Genomic DNA, 22,034 nt, shown 5'->3' with positions numbered 1-22,034 from the left:
CACTGGGATTCACCTCCCTGGGAATACCTACACCCTTGTCCAAACTTCACTCTCCTGTTTAATAAGGATGGGTGTTTTTTAAGGTCTGTCCTACTACAGTCCTTTATAAAGTTAGACGTCCTGTTTATGCAGGTTTTAGGTTGGTGCTCTAAGTGGTTAGCATCACTTAAAGCATAAAAGGAACAAGTCATTCAGCGTTTAGGTACTATTTCCAAAGCCCAAGGCTCCTACTTAACCATGCAAGCTACCCCATTCATTCACCAAGAAAACCCTCAACAGCTGGGCCTGCATGGAGTGGTTATATTTCAAGGTTTTTCACAGGGGTTACAATGTGACAGTCCCCACCCCAGTCAGGCACCAAGATAAAATTAGGGACTTAAAACAACACCCCAGTTCTTCAGCCTGAGCCATCACATGCTTTCACAATCTCCTGGCCTCCCCCTAGGCCCGAAGCCAGGGCTTGGGCAGAGAAATGGAGGGACAAAGAAATTACATGGCCACCTGAGAAACCTCAGAGGGGAGGACCCAGCCTTAGCCTCCCTCCTCCCAAGTGCAAAATGTGTAAACAGAAAACAAAAAAAGTGCAGTCTAAATGGCTCCCTTTCCTGCTCCTTAGGGTTTGGGCAGAAAAAGTAGAGGAACATTAGGCAAGTTGGGCTTTCATGTTGCCTCACCACTGGCTAAACTCAATGGGGTGAAGCAGGAAGGGGCCAGTTTGCCCTTAACCATATCTCTAGGGCAGTATTTATCCTTCATTTCCACAGCTGCCAGTGTCCCTAGAGTTTATCAGGTGACTTGGTTAGGGGTCAGTCTCCCTTGAGCCCAACTTAAGGCTGGGACAGCCCTGTCTTGATTGATTATGTGGCGCATATATATTACTTATATAAATATTTCTCTATGTACAGGGTAAGGGGGGCTTTCATGGAGGGAGGGGGGCTGGGGGCCGCAGGGTGTCACCGCTGTTGGCGTTGTCCAGCTCGGTGCTGTCACAGTCTGAGTCCTCAGAGTTGGGAGGGCCCTGTGAAAAAGCGCAGAAAGGCAGTGAGGTGAGACTGAGCATCTCTTGGCAAATCGATTCCTTCCGAGTCCTTCACTGAGATCTTTGTAGTAACAGGTTAGTGATTTTACTGTCTCTAAATTTCAGTTGTTCAGGCCATTCTCCAAGGCACCAAACTTCTAGTTTCAGGATTTCCCCCTGGTTGCAATTTATAGGTAGCATGCAAGCAACCTTACTAAGTACTCTAAACCTCCCAGATTCTACCACGTGAATATTTGCTCTCCAGTATGGGAGGGAACAGCTTCAGCTACAGAGTGACATGGAGGCTAAGTACCTATCTTGCTGGCCTGTGCATCTGTCTACCCCGTAGCTCTCAAATGATCAGGTTGTCTCCTCCCTGGTTGGTACCTGGTTGGTGTAACATACCTGCTCCCCTCTGAGTAGGTTGTGGTGTGGGATGGGCAAGGAGCTGGGTTCTGGGCCAGTAACCACCTCAGAAGCTGGTGGGTCCAGTGGGATTTCTGAGCCCTGTGAGCACATGTCATCAGACCGCTCATCTGGCCGCTCATCTGTGTTGGTACTGCCAACTTCAGGTGTGCCACTGGGGGAAGGCTCACTAGCTGTGCCTTCCTCCCCATCTGATGGATTCTCTGAGCTGAAGGTAGATAGTGACTGGCGCATTTTCAGGCCCTGAGGCCACCTGTTTGTGGGAACAACCAGGGTTACAGCTTGACTACACCTCGCAGTTTGGAAAGTGAAGAATGCCATTAACTTCCTAATTCCATCACTCACCTCTGGCTTGAGGTCAGTTCCACTTCACTGTCCACCTCTCCTTCCTCTTCCTCTGATGAGATGCCACGTTTCTGTAGGAGAGATGAGTGGGACTGGTCAAGGAGGAAAGAGATCAGAACTCGGGATAAGGAAACATGGTTATAAAGTGTTAGGAATGGCTTGAGATAGAACCTAAGGTGGGAGCTACATTGGGGAGAAGGGAAGGGGAAGAGCTCAGGAAGCATCTCATACTTTACCTACCTGACTTCGAGTGACAGCAGCCCTGTACAGCAGTGCAGCTGGGGTCAAATGCTGGGACCCAGCCCGGCTTCCTCCCCGTCCCGCCGTCCCTTCCCTTCCAGTTCCCAGCAGCCCTGCACCATCACCAGGTCCTACTGGTGGAGGTGGCTCCCCTTTGGCTCCGCCTGGTGAATCCGGGCTGGTGGAGCCAGGTGCTGAGCCCTCACTTGGGGGCGTGTCTCCCCGGGCTGGAGGTGGTGAGCCAGGATCCACAGCTCCCCCTGTAGCCCCTCGGCCCCGGGCTCCCAATGCTGCTGACAGCAGATCTGGCGATGATGAAGACATCTTTCGGAGCAGGAGATCATGGTGAAGCCCACGGAGGGCTGGAGGGCAGGCTTCCCAGGCTGAGGGTCCCCCTCCTAGCCCCACAGGGCTTCCTGGTCCCCCAGGTTCATGGGGTGGCACAGCTGCACGAAGCCCAAGCAGGTCCCCACAGCTGCCCTTGGCGCTGGCCTTGCGGTGACGAGTCTTGCCACGGCGACTCCGTCCTGGTGAGGGGGGGCCCTTAGCACACCCAGGAAGCCCCACCCCACTCAGGGCTGCGTCTAGTTTGGGTAGCAAAGACTCAGTCTTCAGGATATCTGGCCTGGTGGGAGAGGGAAAGTGCAAGTTGGAGATTTAACACATTACTTAGGCAGTAAAAGGCACCTCTCTCCCACCTAAGTATTGTCTTCCTGGCATTCTTGAGCCCTACACCTGTCTCCAGCATCCCCTTGCCATTCTGGAACCATGGCACTTGTCAACTCCGGTCCTACCTTTTGCTGTGGGGCGACAGTTTCTGTGGGACATTCCTCTTCTTGATTAGTTTCTCCATTGTGTTCCCGTGCAGCAGGCCCCGGGAAGGGTGTGACTTCAGCAGACCTGGACACCGCCGCTCTAAAGCTTGCTCCCTCCTAAAGACAAAATGCCTTAGGCATGTGACCAGGAAGCTGGGCCAAGGCTCAGTAGACTCTGGGAGTCGGGCACAGCTTCAGGAAGATGGGAATTGGTGCATGAGGGCGTGTGTGGTTACCTGAGTAGCTCCCGTTCCTTCAGCTCCAGCTGCAACATAAGGGCATTAAGTTCCATGTACAGGTTGTTGGCTCTCTCCAGTTTCCGCTCATAGTGTTCCCTGATATCCAGGGCATGTCTGAAATGGGCAGAAGTGTTCCAGAGGTGAGCTGGCTTCACCTGCTTTCATCATTTATCCCAGTCTCTGGGAACTGCTCTACCAGCCCTGTAGTTGGTAAAGTCACCTGCCAAACACGGGCACACACCTGAGCTCCTCCCTCCTCCGCATCACCAGCTCCTCTTCTAGGCGGTGCAGACAGGTCCCTTCTGACTTAATTTTTTCAAAATGCAGCTTTACCTCTTCACGCCACTCTGCCTGGGGGTGGAGAGACATTTAGCAGTGAGGGACATCCCTTTACCTGTCAGACCTGTAGAAAGACTGCAGGTGCTTGCGCTGCTGCAAACTGTGGTGTGTTGGAGCAAAAACGACTGGGGCACAGGATCAACCAAGACAGGCCCCAGCCCTTCAAGAGCTGATCTACCTATCCCCAGCCACCCTTCTTCCCAGCCTCCCCACAAAGGGTATCATCATCTCTGCAAACAGAGGGAGCTGGGGCATTTATCTTCCTCTCCACAGCACACCTGGGACTTAAAGTAAGTCTCCTGGGGTGTGGAGAGTACATCAGCTGAGGCGATGTCCAGATGCAGCAGGATCTGTCGGAATGATGGGCGGTTTCGTGGTTTGCTGTTCCTAGATGGAATGAAGTTTGGGGGAGAGAGAGGCATTTCAGGGAGGTTCAGGAAGGAATTAGAGTACCCTTTCCCAAAGTGTGTCCTGGTCCTGGAGAATCCAACCCTAGATAGAATGTTTCCTGAGACAAAAGGATTCCCTGGTCAACTAGCCAGGACATGTTACAAGCTGTCTGTAGTATGTCAAAGTCCTGCAGTAAGGAAACCTATTTAATCCTGTCTTCCAACTTGTTTGTCAAAACAAACCTTTTTGAGTAACTCCATTAAAAAAACACTTCGGGAAATGCTTAATGAAAGATTAGAAATCTCCCACCTTCCTCCATGGTCTAGGTTCCAAACAAGGATGCAGGGCCCTGGCCTTCCAGGGAGTGTTCTGAGGCAGTCTACTTGAGGTCCAACCAGCCATGCTCAGGGGCTGTGCTGGTCCTTCACTGGCACTTCATAAGCACCCTCTATATCAGACATTGCTGTCCCTATTTTGCAGATAAGGAAATAGGTCACATACAACCCTGTAGACTGTAAGTCACTCCAACTTCTCTCAGTTCTTTATCCTAGTGCCCCTGATCCACACTCTGAATCCTAGGGTCTTGGAGAGACATATCTGGGATCCCGGTTCCCCTTTCCCTGTTGAGGATTCTGGGCCTAGATGCCCGGATCCTGGGTACTGGCTAACCATCATCCATACTCCCTTGCTTCCCAGGTGGTCCTTACCAGCACTGGCGAAGCAGGATTTTGAAGCCGTCTGGGCAGCTGGAGGGCACAGGTAGATGGAGACTGTTGCTTCCCACACCCCAGATGATGGCTGAGGAATCTACGTCTTTGTAGGGGATCTCACCAGTCAGCAGCTCCCACAGCACCACACCAAAGGACCTAGGGATAAGAGGGGACATCACTTTGGAGGAGGGCCTCCTCCTGAGGCTCTGGTTACTGCAGGCTCCTCTCACTTGCACTCAGGCCCTGCAACAACCCTCTCCCCACCCCCCACTGGCCACCTGCTACCCTCAGTCCTCAACCTGGCCCTCACCAGATGTCAACCTTCTCAGACACAGGTTCGTTGCGGATCACTTCAGGGGCCATCCAGGCTACTGTCCCTGCAAAGGACATCTTGGTGCTCTTGTCACTCAGCTCCTTGGAAGTGCCAAAATCGGAGATCTTCACCACATCGTCGTAGGTGATTAGCATGCTGGTAAAGAGTGTAGTCAGCTGGAGTCCACGCCCCTCCACGCGCCTTGTCTAGCTGCAGCAACTCTTACTGTTTGAAGTCATTTGGGACACCCAGAAATGGAGGGCTTACCACAGCCCTCTCAAGATAGAGCTGTCACTTGGGAAGGGTTTCTGACATGGCCATGTGGACTTTAGGACAGGGTCTGAAAGCAGGGAGATGGCCACACTGCCCTGGGTGGAGATACCTATGGGAGACTGCACAGATGCTTCTCCCTGCTTGCTCGCTTACTCACTTGGGGGACTTGAGGTCTCGATGGATAATCTTGTGCAGGTGCAGGTAGTTCATGCCACCGGCGATGCCCATGGACCAGTCAACCAGCAAGGAGGGTGTGACAGGGCGGCCAGCCCGCAGCACCTCGTATAGCTGGCCCTGGGCGCAGAACTCCATAAGGATGCAGTAGCACGGAGCCTGGGTGCACACACCCCTGGGGGCCGAACACAGTGGGATGAAGGGCTCAGCCATCCCAACAGCCCCTGATTCACACCTGGTACCCCCTTCCCAACTGTGCCATTTTGGCACCCACATCAGGAAGATCCCTTGCTACCCAAGTAGGTCTCTGCCCTCAACAGAGTACGCTGAGGGCAAAGTACCACGGCCCCTGCCCTGGACCTTACTTGAAGGTGATGATGTTTGGGTGCTTCAGCTTTCGCAGGTGCTTGATGTCAGTTTCCTTCAGGTCCCGCACCTTCTTCACAGCCACCTCCTCCCCATGGAAGCGCCCCAGGAAGACGGCGCCCTGGGCCCCTGAGCCCACCCACTGCAGGTCCAGGATTTCCTCAAAGGGGACCTCCCAAAGGTCTGTGGACAGGAGGCACAGTGCCATAGGCTCAGGGCCTTGGGATGGTCAGGCACAGGGGAAAGCCTGGGGCTGGCTGAAATGACTCGAGGAGGGTGAGGTAGAAAAGCAGCTAAAACGGGCCAAGAAGATTAGGTTTGAGGGGACGGGAGGAAATGAAGAGGTGGCCTAAAATAGAGCTGGGGAGTCAGTAGCTGATGGACAAATAAGGGGCGGGGGATGGGCTCTGGGGGGGGTGAAAGGGTCATCGGGTGACTTTGGTGTGACTGTCCAAACAGATTTCAGGCTCGGGGAGACAGGGAAAGGGCCCCCTTATGGACACAGCCTACCTTCCTGCTGCTGCTTGTGCTCCGTGGAGTAGGCTTTGCCAATCATGGTCCAGACAGGGCGCAGGCAGCCGAAGAGGCCCTCCAGGAAGCCGCTGCCGCTCTGGCACTGGAGCCGCACCTCATCCGCTCGGACCCTGGACGCCCGACTCTCAGGGGACCCAGTGGCTCCCCCTGGGCCCCCTGCATCCTGCTCGTGGAGCTGCAGGACACTGTTGGCAAAAGGCTCAGGGGGCGGCTCTCCACCTGGGGAGGGGCTGGGCCCGCCCCCGCCCTGACCCCCTAGTGGCACTACGTCTCGGAGTACACACTGGGTAGGTGTCAGGTCCTTCTCAGGGGTGCAGTCGGAAGTGTCTGGGTCCAGCTTGCGCATGGATGCCTCGCTTAGGGTGGACACGAAACCCCCAAAGGAAGGGGAGGGTGTGCGGGTCTCATGGAGGCAGGCCATGGCCTCTGGGCCCCAGTGTGGTGGTAAGCGGTGGGCCCTGTGGGAAAAAGAGGGAGGAGCTGTCAAAGCCACAGGCGCCCAGCTCAGGTACATAGAGGCAGAGGCACAAGTTGGGGAGCTGGGCACACAAGACCACTCCTAGAAGTAACATATCTTAGCTTCAGGTACCCATCTACCTCCAAGTCTCACCTGGGACCCATCTTGGGAAACCTGACACACAGGCTTCCTCTCTAGCATCTATTAGTAACATAAGTCTTCCTTACTCAGGTATACAGGCAACATACCTAAGTATCACTCTCAGGCAGACACAGCTAACAGCCCTGCTCAGGTAGATGCTGGGAAAGTATGTCCCAATATCAAGTATGGTAACAGACTAGTTCCCTTCTCCCTATAAGATTACTGTAACTCACCTCTGGAAAACATGTTTCTTTCACTTGAGGCTCACGTACACACATGTATTAGGGTCTTTCAGATACACAACTTTTACTTTGAGTCTCAATCTTACACACATAACAGTAACATGTAGGCCTCCCTCACACTGAAGCAAACACAGATGGCACTGCTCAGACTCTGCCGCTCAGGCACTCTCAGATGACATTTCCGCCCCTCCTGTGTACATATGATACACCTGGGCCTCACACTCATGTACTTGACATATGGTCCTGCTGAGTCTCTTATCCTAAGGCACACTCAAGGCTCACAACTGGGTCTCTCTCTCAGGTGCTCACAGCTACACACCTGGGCAGATCCAAGTGACAGCTGATTAGCTCTGTGCCCAGCACAGACACACAGGGAAAAAGGTAGAACTGTCCAAGGAGGATGCAGAAACTGTGTCACGACAGGCTGTGTAGCCTACCCACTGCATCTCCCCCTCACCACCCTCCCCCTACCTTATCCCTCCTATTAATCCAGCTGCTCCCTCAGGGGTCAGTTAGAGAAGGGCCTATCTCCTTTCCTCTTCATTACTCTATCCCCTACTACCTAGCTTTCCAATCAATGGAGATTTGTCCCAATTGATAGCTGACCTCAGCCAAGCTGCATCTGAGCCTTGACTTCTCCAACTGCACAAAGGGATAGACTAGCTATCGTTCAGGCACAGCAGATTTTTCAGCCTGACACCAGAAGTCATCTCATCTTCCATCTCCCACTACATCTTGCCAGTTACCAGATTCTGAGAGGTAGGGATTTTGGAGGCCAAAATTCCTAACAACTATTCAGTATAGTAGGGTCCCTCCTTCACCCCCTGCACCAGAGCTTCTGAGTCACTACTGGAGAGGGGTGGCAGGAATCTACAATAAAAAGGACTCCCGGGGTGGGGATGTATGCACAGAGAGGCTTGGCACCTCTGATGGGCTCAGCTCTTGTAACAATTTCCAGGCCTCTCAAATACCTAAGTGTTTAACAAGCACCTGAGGTGCTTCTTATGCCTGGCACATCGGGAAAGACCAGAACCAATGCCTTACCAGTTTCTCTTCTCTATTCCACACTACCGCCTTAATTCAGGCCTCATTAGCTGTCACCTGACCTAAGACAACTGCCCCTTGAATGGTCTCCAAGTTCTTCCAAGATCCCCCTCCACCCACCCTTTAGAAGGATCTTTCTAAAGCACAAATTGGCCTTTTGGAGCGCCCCTTTTCTTCAAACCCTCTAGTAGCCCCTCCTTGGTCCTGTAGCCTCACCTCCATGCTCTTGGCCCCTCCCCAGCCTCATCTTCCATTGCTGTTCATACCCAGGCCATACTGACCTGAGACTGTTACCAAGCTTCATCAGGTTTTTGGGCCAGGGCACCTAATGAGAATGGCTCACACTTATGGAAAGCTACCATCCACATTAGCCTCTGTTATAGGTCCATTAGCTTATTTAATCCTAAAATCTCTTACGTTATACGTGTAAGTTACTCTCATTTGACAGAGGTATTAGAGGTCTTAAATAACCTGCCCAAAGTACTTCAGCTAGGATGAGGCTCCAGCTCAGTGCCCAGTCGTTCTCAGTCTGGAAGGCGCTTCTCACACACCATCTGTTGTCCTCCAAGTCTCACTTCATCCTGGAAGTGACCCCCCCCATGCTCTGAGTTAATGTCCCTTCTGAGCTGTGCTTCCTCCATCATGGCTCCCATGATCCTGAAGGCACAGTGCGGTCGGGCGTCTGGTTCCTTTGAGAGCCTGTACTCCTGAGAGTGACGACGCCACACGGAATCCCAGGGCTTCCAATAGCATCCAGAGCGCATGAAGGTGCCCAGTTAGGTGCAACCACTGCTCTATGCATCCGAGGATCGTCCTAAGGACCATATGTACACTACGCAAGCATTAGCTCCCTCACTCCTCATAACTCTCCAGGGAAGGAGGTATGATTATAGGTCTCTTTACACTCTTGAGTAAACCGAGGCTCAGAAAGATGAAATCCTAGCCTCCGGACCCCCAACATATCCTGCGAGATAACGGCGGCTTCAAGAAGTGAGATGCACATAGTAAGACAAACGACAGGCCAAGCAACGTGCCAATTCGCTGGAGAACGTCCGCTGGAGGACCCGAGGGCTTTTGCCTGCGCCCCCTCAAGCCGGCCGCCCCTTTGGGACCGCTGAGAACGAAGGCTGGGGCTCCCAGCGAGCTGCCCGGGCGGGTCTGCACGGAGGGCTGGCGGGACTGGGGCGCTCAAGACAGCTAGAAGCCAGAGTGAAGGCGGTTCGCAGCGGAGAGGAAGGGGTTACGGACCCAGCGCCCCCTCCCGCTTCCCGACCTCCTTCCTGGCCGTCACGTGGAGCAGGGCTGGGGCGGGGCGGGGACCCGGCCGTAAGAGGAGGGGGTCCAGGAAGGGACGCAGCGGGTTGGGGGAAGCGCTTGGGCGCTGCGGCGTAACCATGACGACTGGACCCGAGGCGGTGCGTGAAGTCACCGGGACAAGATTAGCCCGGAGTCACGTGAGCAGCGACCGCGGGGGTGGAGCCGCGCCCGGGCCCCGCCCCTGACCTGGGCTGGCACACGTGCTGGTTGCGGGCTCGCAGGCAAGGGACCACCGACCCCAGCTACCCACCGCCTCTGCGTCCTGTCTTCCCCATGTCCACCCCCGTCCCCGAGTGCAGTGGGGGGAGAGCTGTGGTGGTGAAGAGAGGGGACTTGGTTCGGCATTGGGGGTGCGGTGCCATAGAGAAAGCAGGAAATGGGAAAACGGGGAGACTGGACAGGAGAAAAGGCGAAAGGCAGACCAGAAAAGGAAGGCCTGTCTAGCTGAGAAACAGAAGAGCGTGAAGCGCAGGGAGAGGCAGTCCTAAGAAGGATGGACTGAAAAACTCATTTGGGAAGCAAAGGACACGGAAAAAGAAGCTGAATGAAAAGGGATTGAAAAACAGATCTGTGCCCTCCCCGATTCCTTTCCTATTTAGAAGCCGAGTTCTGAGTAGGTACAACACCTGGCTTTTTAAAGGAATTTTTCAGCCTTCATCTGGTGTTTAGCAACCAGGAGGCTTAGGCAGAGAGGGTGACACGCTCCATGACACTTGAAGCCGATCTTCCCTCCAGCTGCCCAGGCCTCCCCAGGGGCCCCTCCTGTATCCAGGGCCGGCAGCTGGGGAGAGAGAGAAGCCATTTCACCTGTTTGTCTTTTCGGGCAGTGGAAGAAGCTGAAGAAGTAGTGGATCGGACCAAAGAAAAGAGAACCCAGCCAGGCTCAACCCACCCTTTCCCCATTCTCAGGCTAATGACAGCTCTTCCAGATTGACCTGAAGGAGTGCTTGTGTGTGTGCGTGTGTGCGTTGAGGGGAGTGGAGGTGGCGGAACTGAGGCCCCAGGGAATTCTAGTGAAGGAGAGATTCCTCTCTCCCAGCACACACCCTCTCTCTCTGTCCTTTATCTCTGACCTGCCAGCTGTGTCCCACTGCCCCCCAGCTGGGCCTTGGTGCCGAGGCTTTGGAGGGGGATATCATGGCTAGGAGCCCCTGGCCCAGACACTCGGTCACCCTGGGGGAGGGGAACTGTCTCCGTGGCCATCAATTATGCAGAGCATGGGGGAAGGGCTGGGATGTGACAGGAGAGGGTGGATCTGTCAGTCATTCTGTCAACCATATTTATCAAATGCTCACTGTGCAGAACTCTGCTTCAGATTGGGTATGGGGACAGAGTGGTCCCTATTTTATGCAAAAGAGGCTCTTTGGACACCCTGGGAGGCCCCAGTTCAGTTTCAGGTACCAGATTCTCTGTTTGCTGGTGGTACTGTGGGGGCAGGGAGTACCTCCCCCCGCCCCCACCTTGGTTCTCCTGCCTGAGAGGCTGGAGGCCTGTGGCAAGGCAACCCTTTAAGTCCTTTCTCTCTCCCTCCTGTTTAACAGCAGAATGTCAACGCCAGGCTGCTTGTCTGGCTGTCTTGGGGGTTCAGTTGAGAGGCCAGGCCATCTGTCTAAAGTCTTGGGCTCCCATAATGAGCCCTCACCACTGTCTTGGACTCTGTTTTGCACTCAGGAAAGGGAGGAAGATTCCCCATCTCTCTTGAGTGGGGGTGTAAGGAATGTCTTCCCAGGGAAAGGAGACCCAAGACTTGGGACTGGGAATGATCTCAGTGCAGGTTTTGAGATCCTGAGAGAATAAAGGACTCTAACCCCTCCTGGCCAAGGCTCCTGGCCACTTGGCTTCAGCTTTTGTTTTGCTTCTTACAGAATCCATGGTCCTGGCCCCAGGGTTATTCTCATCTGGAAAGAACTACAACTTTTCTGTTGTGTCCTCCTGAGGGGGAAATGCCTCCCCCTGAGAGCCAGGGTAAAACTGGAGATCACCCCTAACTCCAGGCCCCCAGCCTCACACAGGTCCAGCCCCTAAACCTCTAACCAGCACCACCTCTTCTTCCGGTAGAGTGGGTACCGAAAGGGCTGGGAGGGGGCAGTACTGCTTAGGAAAAAAGGAACCAGCTTTGGATTTGGAGAGATCAGAACTAGAACCTTGGTTTTGCCACGAATTTGTTTAAGGACCATAATCCCTCTGAGACTCCCAACCCTACCTTATGGGGTAGTGAAGGTTAAGTAAGATGATGTAGGGAATGCCATGAGCACAGTGCCGGGCTCCTGGCTTTGTCTTTCTGGTTGGCTGGACACCAGGTCTTTCTCTGTAGATTCTGGAGTCTGGAGATGCCGTCTGGTCAGAAGGGAGACTTGGGTCTCCAACCTTCTATTTCCCCAGGACACAACTTGTTTTCAGGTCCCAGGGGAACCAGGTCCCAGTGGCAGTTGTAGGCTAGAGCCCCCCCTCCTTCCTCTGCAAATCCTTATATCCCACCTCCTCTGAACTGAGGGGGAAGGCCTCCTTCTCTGCACCCTGTCCTCACCCCATGGCTCTCGTGGCCCAGGATCATCCCTCAGCCCTACCGTTAAGGTGTGAGGGGAAGGGGAGGCAAGGAGCAAGGTATGGTGGGTCACAGGGGTCCCTGCTACTCAGGATCTCAGGTGGGCCTGGAAGAAGTTCTGCGTATTTTTAACAAATTGTTCCTGAGCCGGGTGCTATTGAAAAAGATCTGGAAGGACAGATACCAATGTATAACCATTTCTAAGTAGATGGAATTGTGGGTATTTTTATTAAGAAATTAAAAAACCTATTTTAAGCTGAAAAAGAAGAAACGAAAATTATAGAATGCCTATTATCGATTTCTGTCACCCAGCCTTGGACAGTAAGATAGGGAGGGAGAATGGATGACTTGAGAAGCAGAGTGGCTTGGTTGAGGTCCTGTCTCTGCTCTTGACCGCAGTCTCCAGCTGGGCGACCTGGAGTACGAGACTTTTTTTTTGGCTGCGTGGCATGAGGCATGTGGGATCTTAGTTCCCTGACCAGAGATTGAACTTGTGCCTCCTGTATTGGGAGCGTGGAGTCTTAACCACTGGATCACCTGCAAAGTCCCTGTCTGAGACTTAACAAACCTCAGTTTCTTCATCTCTAAATGGGGACAGTGCTCACTAATTCACAGTGGCAATGCAAGCTATTATGTGGGTAAGAACACAGGCTCTGGGTCAGACAGACCTGGATTCAAATCCTAAACTCTTTGGCCACTGATTTTTTGATTTTGAACAGATTACTTAACTTCTTTAAGTTTCAGTTTCCTCATCCCTAAAATAGAGATGATGATCACACTACCTCTCAGTATTGTTAGAAGTGGTATTGAGATAATCCAAATAAAGTTCGTGCTCCAGGAAGCTCCCTATAAATATTAGCATATGGAAAGCACCTAACAAGCAGCAGTAGGTTTTTATAAACGGTGTCCCTTTCCTTCTTTCCCCTGTCTGCCTCCTCAAAGCAAGAGGCAGCGGGGATGGTACAGATGGAGAGGGAGTTGGGTAAACACAGGGGATAGAAAAGGTAGTAAAAAAGAAGGAACCAGAGGAAGATCCTTAGTCTACTCTGGAGTAAGCGCCCCTGCCTCATCACCTTTCCCCAACACACAGCTGCCCCTAGTTCTTCTGGGAGCAAATGAAGCAGACAGACCAGTGTCTGTGGCCAGCGATCTCGTGAAGCTCCCGTGTCCCCTGCTGGCGTCATTTCCACACTATCCTCTGTTCTGTCCCAGCAGGGACTCCTGAAAGGGTTGATTCCCCAATCCTTTCTTTCTCCCAGCCCAACAGGGCAAGGTGGGACTGCCTGTGCTAAGTCACAGGGTGAGTCCAGGGTAGTGGGTACTAGAATTTAGGGTCCTCTTCCTGGCAAAACCAGAGTAGCACATCATCACCTCTTGGAGAGGAACCTACAAACAGCAGTCGGATTTTAGATGGGTTCTGCCTTCCTTAGCTGGAAGGACACCCAGGAAGTCCTGAGCCACTTCTTTATGTAAACTTCTTGACTCTCCTGCCCATAACTGGGTTGAATTACAGAATGGATATTTAGTTGCTTGTTTTCACAAGTGCTGGAGTTAGTGTCTCACACCATTGGTCTTCCCAGCATCCCGTAGTCCCTATAGTGAGTGTGTGGATGGGTGGCCGGCTGGAGAGGGCAGAATTTTTTTCCACCCTTAAATGTGAGATAGGAGAGAGCAGACCCTAAAGCTTCAGAGAAACTTCAGTGTCTGGACAGGAAGACCCAGGGCTTTTACTCAGGTCCTTTCCTTCCTGAATCCCTACTTGCCTTCCCTAGGTATGACCCTCTGGCTGAAAAATCAGAGCTCTCAAAGCCATGGAGTCCATTCCGTGAGCTGGAAGGGAAATGGTGTTTACAAGGAGGCACTGACTGTGGCTTGAGAGGACCCTGAGTGCAGGAGAGACCTCGTGTGCAGCCCTTCCTAAGGCCCTGACCTGCTCTCCTCCCAAGAGGGAGCAGGTGAGGGAGCTAAACGGTGGGACTTTTCCTTCAGTTCTAAGGGACACCCCACTATTTCCTTCCACTGTCCATGCACACTCTGACCCCTTAGCCAAGGCCATGGTTAGTGGAGTTTTAACTCTGTGGAAAGGATTCTTGCTTATTTTTAGGCCAAGGAGTGTGTAGGGAAAAGGGAGGAGGTTCATGAAAGGCCTGGGCTGGGGAAATGGGTTAGGGGAGCCAGAGCAGATGGAGAGATGGAGAAGGGAGAAAGCCATATAAGGATGGGGGAGGGGAAGATGACCATCACCTGGGCATCCAGGAACAGGTGCTGTCTGCCTATAATCCTCAGGTCCAGCCTGCAAAGTGTGCCTGTGCACGCGCGAGGGGTGGGGAGGGGGAGTGAGGGACCCATGAGGCCTTGTCCTTCCTCTCCTTCTCTGTGGGGCCGAAACTCTTCCTCCCCCTCCTTCCCTCTCCCCCTTCCTGAGGGTGAGTGGGAGGAGAGGAAGATGTTCTCTTGCCCGCTGTCCTTTAAGTCTATCCCCCAATCACCCCCCCACCCCCACCCCATACACTCCTTTCCAGCTTGGGAGGCCCTTCGCCTTCAAGCTGGGCCGCGGCGTCCCTCGGCTCGGTTCCCCTCCTTCCCATCCCCACAGGCGGCGGGTCCAGGTCCCCAGTTCCTCCATCCCGTCTCAGCATCCCGCGCCACCCTCCTCACACCCCGCCACATCTTGCATCCCCACCCTCCCCGGTACCTGGATCCCAGGACCCAGACCCATCCCTGCCCCCCACCCTCCACAACTCGGCCCGGCTCTCACCTCGGGGGCTCCGCGGCCGCAGCACAAAAGGCGGCGCTGCTGCAGCTCGGCTCCGGATGCTGCTCCCGCCTCCTCCTCCTTCTCCTCCTCCTTCCCGCCTCCCCCCGCTGCCCTCGACCGGACCAGGGGCGCCGTCACAGGCGATGCTCGTGAGGTGTCCGGGTGCACGGGTGTGTCAGTTCAGCTTTCTCCCCCCACCCCCCCGACCCCAAACCCCGTCCTCACAAGGCTTGAACTCCCGCTCCTTCCGAGGCCCCCGCCCCAGGCCCCCCGGGACGGACACGCCCTGAGCGGGGGATGCTGCGCTGGAGCCACGGCCTCTTAAAGGAGCCCGCTGCTGCCATCCGGCACGCTCCAGGCTAGTCCCTGGCCCCTCTAGTCCTCGCACCTCCCTGCTGGCGATGACCTGGAGTGATCCCACCCCCGACCTTAAGACCTATGATCGGTCTTAAAAGCTCCCTCCTATACCCTGAGACAGCAACCCCTCAGATGGGAACCCCCTCCTCCGCTCAGCGCTCTTGCATCGCTCCCCCTGTCAAACGATCTTGCCAGTCTTCTTTTCCCTAATTGCCACCACTCCGGGTCCACCAATTGGAATCCACTCAGCTCAACGCCCCATCCCTTTCCAGTGTTCCTGGATGACCCCTCGTTTTTATTCCAAGATTCCATCGGACCTCTAGCCCTGCACGGAGCAAGCCCATCTCGTCTCGGACCCATTCCCAGAACCCTCATTAGAGTCAGACAGACATTTTTCGTGATTTCTTTCTCTCCAAGGTCACAAAAATTTCCCTACATCTTTCACGCCGGTGGCTATGAGACTTTGGCGAGGAGGAAATGGAACTCTAGGACCCAAAAATACGGGTTCTGTTCCGCACAAATTAGTCGATTAATCTTAAGAGGCCAGAATTCTCTCTTGCCCTCTCTTTAGCTGAGACCCGGAACACATGGCAGAGGGAATGAGACCACTAAGTGCCTTAGTCCTTCTAATCTTGTCCTTTATAGCTTGATTCTCACGCCCCGGAGGGTATCTCCTAGCGTAAGGGGAAAAGGTGTAGGTCCATTCTAAAAAAGGCTTTAGAAAATAAGCGGAAATCGACAGGCTGCAGAATTAATGAAAAGGGTGGTGAAGGACAACACAGGAAAAAGAAGCAGGTTCTGTAAGACGAAGAGCCAGAGGATTAGGCCAAAGGCTGACGGCGAACTGAGACTAAGGTGCACTAGGATTTACAACTGCCCCAGCTCAGAGGGGCAGAGAATAGTCGCCTCCCGCGTCCAGGCAGGGCCCACCCTCCCAGACTGCAAAGAGTCAGCAACCGACAGCGGCCTCTCACCTGGGCCAATCACAACCTTTTCTCAAGAAAGAGGCGGAGTCAAGAGGGTTGACTCTTCCCTTGTCCCCGCCCCTTTAGATGAGGTAACCAATCGCAATCCACCAGGAGCGACACGCAAAATCGGGAATAGCCAATTATGCCGCGAAACTTTTCGCGCATGCTACCTCCCAGCTGCGACAAAGATGGCGCGCGAGCTCCTGGGTTCTGTAGTTTTCTCGGTACCCGAAGCATCCCTCCCCAGCTTCCTAGGCTCGTGTTCGCCCTTACTGCCCCGCCCCCAGCCACTTCCACTCTGCTGGTACGCATGCCCCGAGCCCCAGCCCTGGGGCGAGGAGACGCGGAAGGAAGGAGGCGGGACGTTGTTAAAAACAAAAAAACAAAAAACCACCTTCAACTCAGGAAGCGACAGAGGAAGGGTCCACTCCTCCCAGAAGGCGGTGCTGCCTGCCTGAGCGAACCACGCGGAGGGTTGTGGGGCGGATAGCTCCCCTCCAGATGGAGACTCATAGAGTCCGGTGGGCGGGGGACTCCATATCCCAGCATGCCCCGCGGCGGGCCCGACCGGCCGCGACTTGGGGCTTGGCCCCGGCCCTAGCTCGTCGGCGGTGTATTGGGGCGCGTGGAGGCTGCAGTCACGGTGGCGCCTGCGGGGACGGAGGAGGGAATGAGTGAAGAGGAGCAAGGCTCCGGCACTACCACGGGCTGCGGGCTGCCCAGGTGAGCCGCCTGGTACCGATCCCTGCAGAGCGCAGAGCTTGGCGCGGTGCGGAGGGAGTAGCGGCGCGGCCCCAGCATGCACCTGGCCTGAGGGTTGTTCCCGGCAAGCACTGGGGTAGTGGGCCGTGGTTCCCGGCATGCACCCCGGCAGTGGCCACTGCCTCCAGCTTTAGCTAGTTGGGGTTGGCTCGGTTCCCAGACTGCACTGGGGCACTGGGCTTTATGCCCCCGACATTCAGTGCATTTGGTGGGTACTGGGTTCCTGGCCTGCACTGTGTCAGGGAACATGCACTTCCAACCTGCACTGGGGTACAGGATCTCCCGCCCTAACTGAAACAGGAGCAGTGCTTTCCCCGCTTGCCCTGGGGCAGTGGACCCTGCTTTCCCAGCCTGCACCTCTACCCCACTTTTAACCCAGCCAGTGGCTGCCTGAGGTTTCCTGGACCCTATGTCCCCCATAGAGTGCATGGGTCTGATGATGGCAGTGTTTGGCCAGGTGGGTGCAGAGAGAGGAGGTGTGATGAAGGGTCTGTGCCCCTCCCCCCAGTATAGAGCAAATGCTGGCAGCCAACCCGGGCAAGACCCCGATCAGCCTTCTGCAGGAGTATGGGACCAGAATAGGGAAGACGCCCGTGTACGACCTTCTCAAAGCCGAGGGCCAAGCCCACCAGCCTAATTTCACCTTCCGGGTCACCGTTGGCGACACCAGCTGCACTGGTGAGGAAGGCTTGGGCAGCCTGGCTGGGGTGTGCATTCACCGGGCCCCATTGGCTTTATTGCTTGGAGTCTCTTCACGGTCCTCTTCTCCAAGACCAGTGAGGGAAGGAGAGGTTTTAGGGGAAAAATCACTGACTGGATTAGGAGAACAGGTCTGTGAGGAGGTACCTAGGACTTAGGAGAGTTAGAGGAGCAAGCAGGACTGCCACAGTGATCGGGCAGATAGTTGTCATCCTAGAGGAAAAAGGAGATAAACCGAAATCTCAGTGCAGCATTTGGGGGAGTGAGTGCCTGCTGTGCTGGACTCTGTTCCAGGTGCTTAATCAAATTCCCACTTAATCTTAAACCTTGGTCGAATCCAGTGATGTAGGTGGTAGTATTTTCATGTTGAATGTGAGGAAACCGAGAGAGAGATTCAATGGCTGGGGCAAGATCACATGCCTAGCAGATGGCAGAACCAGGTTTTGACTCTGGAGCCTACACTTTTTCTATTTTTCCAGCAATCTCTATTGAAAGAAAGTGCTCCCCAGAGGAAAGTAGGGCAGAGAAAAAAGTTACAGGTGGCTAACCTCAAGGACAGTTCTACCTGGCATGACTTGATTTGGGGAACTTGTGGAAAGATAAGGGCCCTTCCTTCCAGCAGTTAGAGTAACACTTCCAGTCTTGGGCAAGGGGAGGTTGGTGAGATGGGGCTTGGTTGACTCCCTCTGACTGTGAGGCGAGAGGCTGTGGGATGCTGGTTTCTCTTCCATCCTTCTAGTGACCTCCAGTATTGCCCACACCCCCTCTCTCAGGTCAGGGCCCCAGCAAGAAAGCAGCCAAGCACAAGGCAGCTGAGGTGGCCCTCAAACACCTCAAAGGGGGGAGCATGCTGGAGCCAGCCCTGGAGGACAGCAGGTGAGGGAGGAACGGCCGAGGATCCTAGAGGCTCTGTCAGGAACCCAGGCCCCTGCGTCAGCCCCTCTGCCCCATAGGCTTCGCTTGGTGACAGTGAACTGCCTTGACGTGGCTGCTTCCTGAGAGCTTCCTCTGATACCCGAGCAGGATGTTTCCAGGGCTCCTGCTGCTGTGAGGGATTCTGGGAGGCAGTGGCCAGCCGCAGTGTGGGGTTGTGGCTGTGGTTTGGGTCCCAAGTTGGGCCTGGGAAGGGAGAGGGGTGGAGGCTGAGGCTGGAGAGGGTTGCTCTCCAACATACTTCTCCTCTCCAGCAAGATGTTTTTCCCTCTTCTGCATTCAGGTTGGCGTTTGTTGCTCCCATGGTTCTTGGGTAGGAAGAAACCCCCCTCCCACTTTTCTTAGTATTTTTGATCAGGTGTTTGACACCAAAAGATCTCAGGTGGAGCTGGTGGTTGAGCTTCCCTGAGTTTTTGGCTTCAGTGGGAAGAGATTTTCTTAGGGGAGGGCAGGTCAGGAGGACCTGGGTTCCCCACCTTTTATTCCCCCCCCCAATGTGGGTGTGAATCAAAGGCCCCCTTCCCCTCGGGAAGTTCTTTTTCTCCCCTAGACTCTTCACTGCCTGAGGACGTGCCGGTTTTTACAGCTGCAGCGGCTGCTACTCCCGTGCCATCTGCTGTCCCAACCAGGTATCTTGTCTCTCCTGACTGCCTGAGGAGGGTGGAAAGGGGTCCTGGCTCCTGGCCTCCCAGCCCTTAGCCCCAGGCTGGTCAGGCAGGAGGAAGTCTGAGAGTGAACAGAGCATGGAATAGTTGGGGACCAGAGTTTGAAGAATTTGCACCAGCTGGTCAGCTCTTGAGACAGGAGGTAATTTATAATTTGGCAGTACCATGTGGATGGTATTTGACCACATTAAAGGTCTTGCTGGTCCCATTTTCTTCTGAATTGGCCACATGATGGTCCTGTGTTTGAGTCCCATCAGGTGCTTCTGGGGACTGGATATACCCTCCTCTCCACTGTCCTGTCTAAGTGATGATCAAGTGTTCCAGAAAATCGAAATGAGCCTGGGACCTGGAGGAGACCTCCTGGGGGGAGGGGGAGGGAGGCGGGCTTGATGTTTGGAGAGATAGCTGCCTGCCTGGTGGGGAGCAGGGAGATGGCAGTGGGGAAAACAAGAGCAGGGCGGAGGACTCCTGGGCAGCTGCAGAAGGAGCCAGCCCCCTCAGCTTTGTCCCTGGGCCCTTTTTCCTTCAGGAGCTCCCCCATGGAGGTGCAGCCCCCAGTCTCTCCTCAACAGTCTGAGTGCAACCCGGTCGGTGCTCTGCAGGTGTGCCACATCCTCATTTCCCATGCCTGCCTGCCTGCCTGCCTGCCTGTCTTCGCTTGTACCCGGGGCTGTGGGAAGCTGATGGGGGGTGGGTTCCTTGTTCTGAGGGCTTTTCCCACCTACCTCCCTTTATTCCTCCTCTAACCTGGAACCTGAGACTCCCAGGATGGGAGAGGGAGAAGATGTGAAGACTCCTCTCTCACGGTCTTGCGCACCCTTGTTTCTCCCTTCCAAGGAGCTGGTGGTGCAGAAAGGCTGGCGGTTGCCTGAGTACACGGTGACCCAGGAGTCTGGGCCAGCCCACCGCAAAGAGTTTACTATGACCTGCCGAGTGGAGCGTTTCATTGAGATTGGTAACTGGGCGGAGGGGAGTGCTTGTAGTGACTACCCCGCAGCACTCCAGCCCTGGCCATGGGCAGCTCCCAGCTTCTCTCGACGCTCCTGGCTGAGACCCCTGGCTTGGCTGCTGCTTCCTTGCACCCTTTCTTGCCCTCCTGGCCAGCCAGGTTCTCGGGTGCCTGGCAGATCCTGAGCTCCCCTTTTCAATTGACAGCCACTGAGGGGACCCTCAGCCCAAGTTTGAGCTGGGTGGAAACAGTGGGTCTATTGGGAACCGTAATTCAGCATCCCTCTCCCCTGTGCAGGCAGTGGCACTTCTAAAAAGCTGGCAAAGCGTAATGCAGCGGCCAAAATGCTGCTTCGAGTGCACACAGTGCCTCTGGATGCCCGGGACGGGAATGAGGCAGAGCCTGAAGACGATCACTTTTCCATTGTGAGTGGCTTGTGGGCCATGCCCCGTGCTCCATCCTCCATGCCAGGGCAGGGCACTGAGGACTCAGGTCTGTGACTTGGAACTGAGCCTCCTGGGCCCCAGGCCTACTTCTGCCCATTTTCCTTCTGGACCCAGGGACCCTTGGGCCCCTTTTCAGCCTCAGCTGTAGGCCTGTGTGGTGAGTGCTTTGAGGGAGGGAGCTGGCCCAGGGCAAGGGACCTGTAGGCTTCTGTTACTGGAATGAGAAAAGCTGCCTGACCATCTGGTCCACCGTCTAGTAGTTAGAAGGGGCCACACAGGGATTGGGCTTCCCAGGTGGCTCAGTGGTAAAGAATCTGCCTGCCAAGCAGGAGACATAGGTTCGATCCCTGGATCAGGAAGATCCCCTGGAGGAGGAAATGGTTACACACTACAGTATTCTTGCCTGAAAAATTCCATGGACAGAGGAGCCTGGTGGGCTACAGTCTATGGGGTTGCAGCAGATTCAGACATGACTTAACGACCAAACAATCCAGGGATTGACTGGCAGGTGGGAGGCAAACAGGAGGAAGCATTCTTTGGGCTTTTCTCTCCTTGGGCATAGAATGTCTCTTCAGTGCTTGGTTTCAGAGCCCCTGGCTGCATCCTTCCCCTTGTCCCTGTCTTGTCAGGGTGTGGGCTCCCGCCTAGATGGACTTCGGAACCGGGGCCCAGGCTGCACCTGGGATTCTCTGCGGAATTCGGTGGGAGAGAAGATCCTGTCCCTCCGCAGCTGCTCCCTGGGCTCCTTGGGCGCTCTGGGCTCTGCCTGCTGCAGTGTTCTCAGTGAGCTCTCTGAGGAGCAGGCCTTCCATGTCAGCTACCTGGATATTGGTATGGCTAGTCGGGGGGCCGGGGGGTGGGGACTAGACCAGAGCAAGTATGGATGGGAATGAGGGCTCGGGAGGACATGACAATGACATGGACCTGCCCTGGTGCTGCCTTCCTGCCCAACACTGCCTCCCTCTTCTCTCTCGGTCTCCAGAGGAGTTGAGCCTGAGTGGGCTCTGCCAGTGCCTGGTGGAGCTGTCCACACAGCCGGCCACTGTGTGTCATGGCTCTGCAGCCACCAGGGAGGCAGCCCGTGGCGAGGCTGCACGCCGTGCCCTGCAGTACCTCAAGATCATGGCAGGCAGCAAGTGAAGCCACGGCAGGACTCATGAAACACATCCTCTGCTCCCTGCTCTTCCTGCCCCTGGCCTGTGCGCCTGCCCAGCTCTGGTACCCCCTGGAGGTGCCACCTCTACCTCTGACACAGACTGCAGGCTGAGGAGGGCACAGGACCAGGAGCCAGGGACCACAGGGCCTCAGCTGGCCCAGGTTCTGCCGTCATGTAACTGGTGATGACCAAGGGGAATGAAATTGGGGGCTCTCCCACTAGAGCCCCAAATAAATGTGCTGCTTTTTGGATTCTTCAGTCCTGGTCTGTTTCCCTGAGTGGTCAGCAGCAGAGGAGGTTAGCGCCAGGTCACGTCCCCGGTGCGCCTCCCCACTTTGCTCCCCACACGTCCCCGTGTTTGCCTTTCTCGTGGGTGCTCTGACATTGGGCACACCATCGCCTGTGTTGCTGGA

At 55.0% G+C, this 22,034-nt stretch overlaps 2 protein-coding genes and 1 long non-coding RNA gene across 20 annotated transcripts; 2 read left to right on the top strand and 1 right to left on the bottom strand.

Moving 5' to 3' along the window:
* Positions 1–280: 280 nt before the first annotated feature.
* On the bottom strand, positions 281–16,846 carry MAP3K12 (mitogen-activated protein kinase kinase kinase 12). Of its 14 annotated transcripts, none has more exons than XM_081596014.1 (16): positions 14,687–14,734; positions 8,538–8,647; positions 6,467–6,640; positions 6,159–6,367; positions 5,648–5,831; positions 5,266–5,457; positions 4,833–4,991; positions 4,520–4,678; positions 3,701–3,809; positions 3,325–3,434; positions 3,081–3,197; positions 2,824–2,961; positions 2,030–2,654; positions 1,790–1,860; positions 1,424–1,697; positions 281–1,018 (listed from the first exon to the last, which is right to left on the bottom strand). In XM_081596014.1, exons 3-16 carry the CDS (start codon positions 6,601–6,603, stop codon positions 920–922), a joined length of 2,583 nt encoding a protein of 860 aa, XP_081452140.1. In that variant the 5' UTR covers positions 6,604–6,640; positions 8,538–8,647; positions 14,687–14,734; the 3' UTR covers positions 281–919. The 14 variants fall into 14 exon arrangements, with proteins under 14 accessions (XP_081452140.1, XP_081452139.1, XP_081452137.1 ...); XM_081596013.1 differs by having other exon boundaries at positions 8,551–8,647; XM_081596011.1 differs by lacking the exons at positions 8,538–8,647; positions 14,687–14,734 and adding an exon at positions 16,406–16,823.
* On the top strand, positions 4,506–5,675 carry LOC145547191 (uncharacterized). The gene is made up of 2 exons (XR_014083632.1): positions 4,506–4,571; positions 4,852–5,675. It is a non-coding gene; the product is annotated as an uncharacterized LOC145547191 (long non-coding RNA).
* TARBP2 (TARBP2 subunit of RISC loading complex) lies at positions 16,566–21,879 on the top strand. 5 transcript variants are annotated; one of them, XM_081596103.1, is made up of 9 exons: positions 16,566–16,734; positions 17,287–17,451; positions 18,246–18,348; positions 18,939–19,034; positions 19,600–19,672; positions 19,908–20,025; positions 20,317–20,444; positions 21,095–21,296; positions 21,448–21,879. In XM_081596103.1, exons 2-9 carry the CDS (start codon positions 17,292–17,294, stop codon positions 21,603–21,605), a joined length of 1,038 nt encoding a protein of 345 aa, XP_081452229.1. In that variant the 5' UTR covers positions 16,566–16,734; positions 17,287–17,291; the 3' UTR covers positions 21,606–21,879. The 5 variants fall into 5 exon arrangements, with proteins under 5 accessions (XP_081452229.1, XP_081452226.1, XP_081452227.1 ...); XM_081596100.1 differs by having other exon boundaries at positions 17,282–17,451; XM_081596101.1 differs by lacking the exon at positions 16,566–16,734 and adding an exon at positions 16,860–16,981.
* The last annotated feature ends 155 nt before the right edge of the window (positions 21,880–22,034 follow it).

Source organism: Giraffa tippelskirchi, chromosome 4 (genome assembly GCF_054371585.1).
Source record: "Giraffa tippelskirchi isolate mGirTip1 chromosome 4, T2T-mGirTip1v1.2.pri, whole genome shotgun sequence".
NCBI lineage: Eukaryota > Metazoa > Chordata > Mammalia > Artiodactyla > Giraffidae > Giraffa > Giraffa tippelskirchi.
The sequence above is the reverse complement of the archived record's forward strand: the minus strand, read 5'-3'. Positions and strand labels throughout refer to the sequence as shown.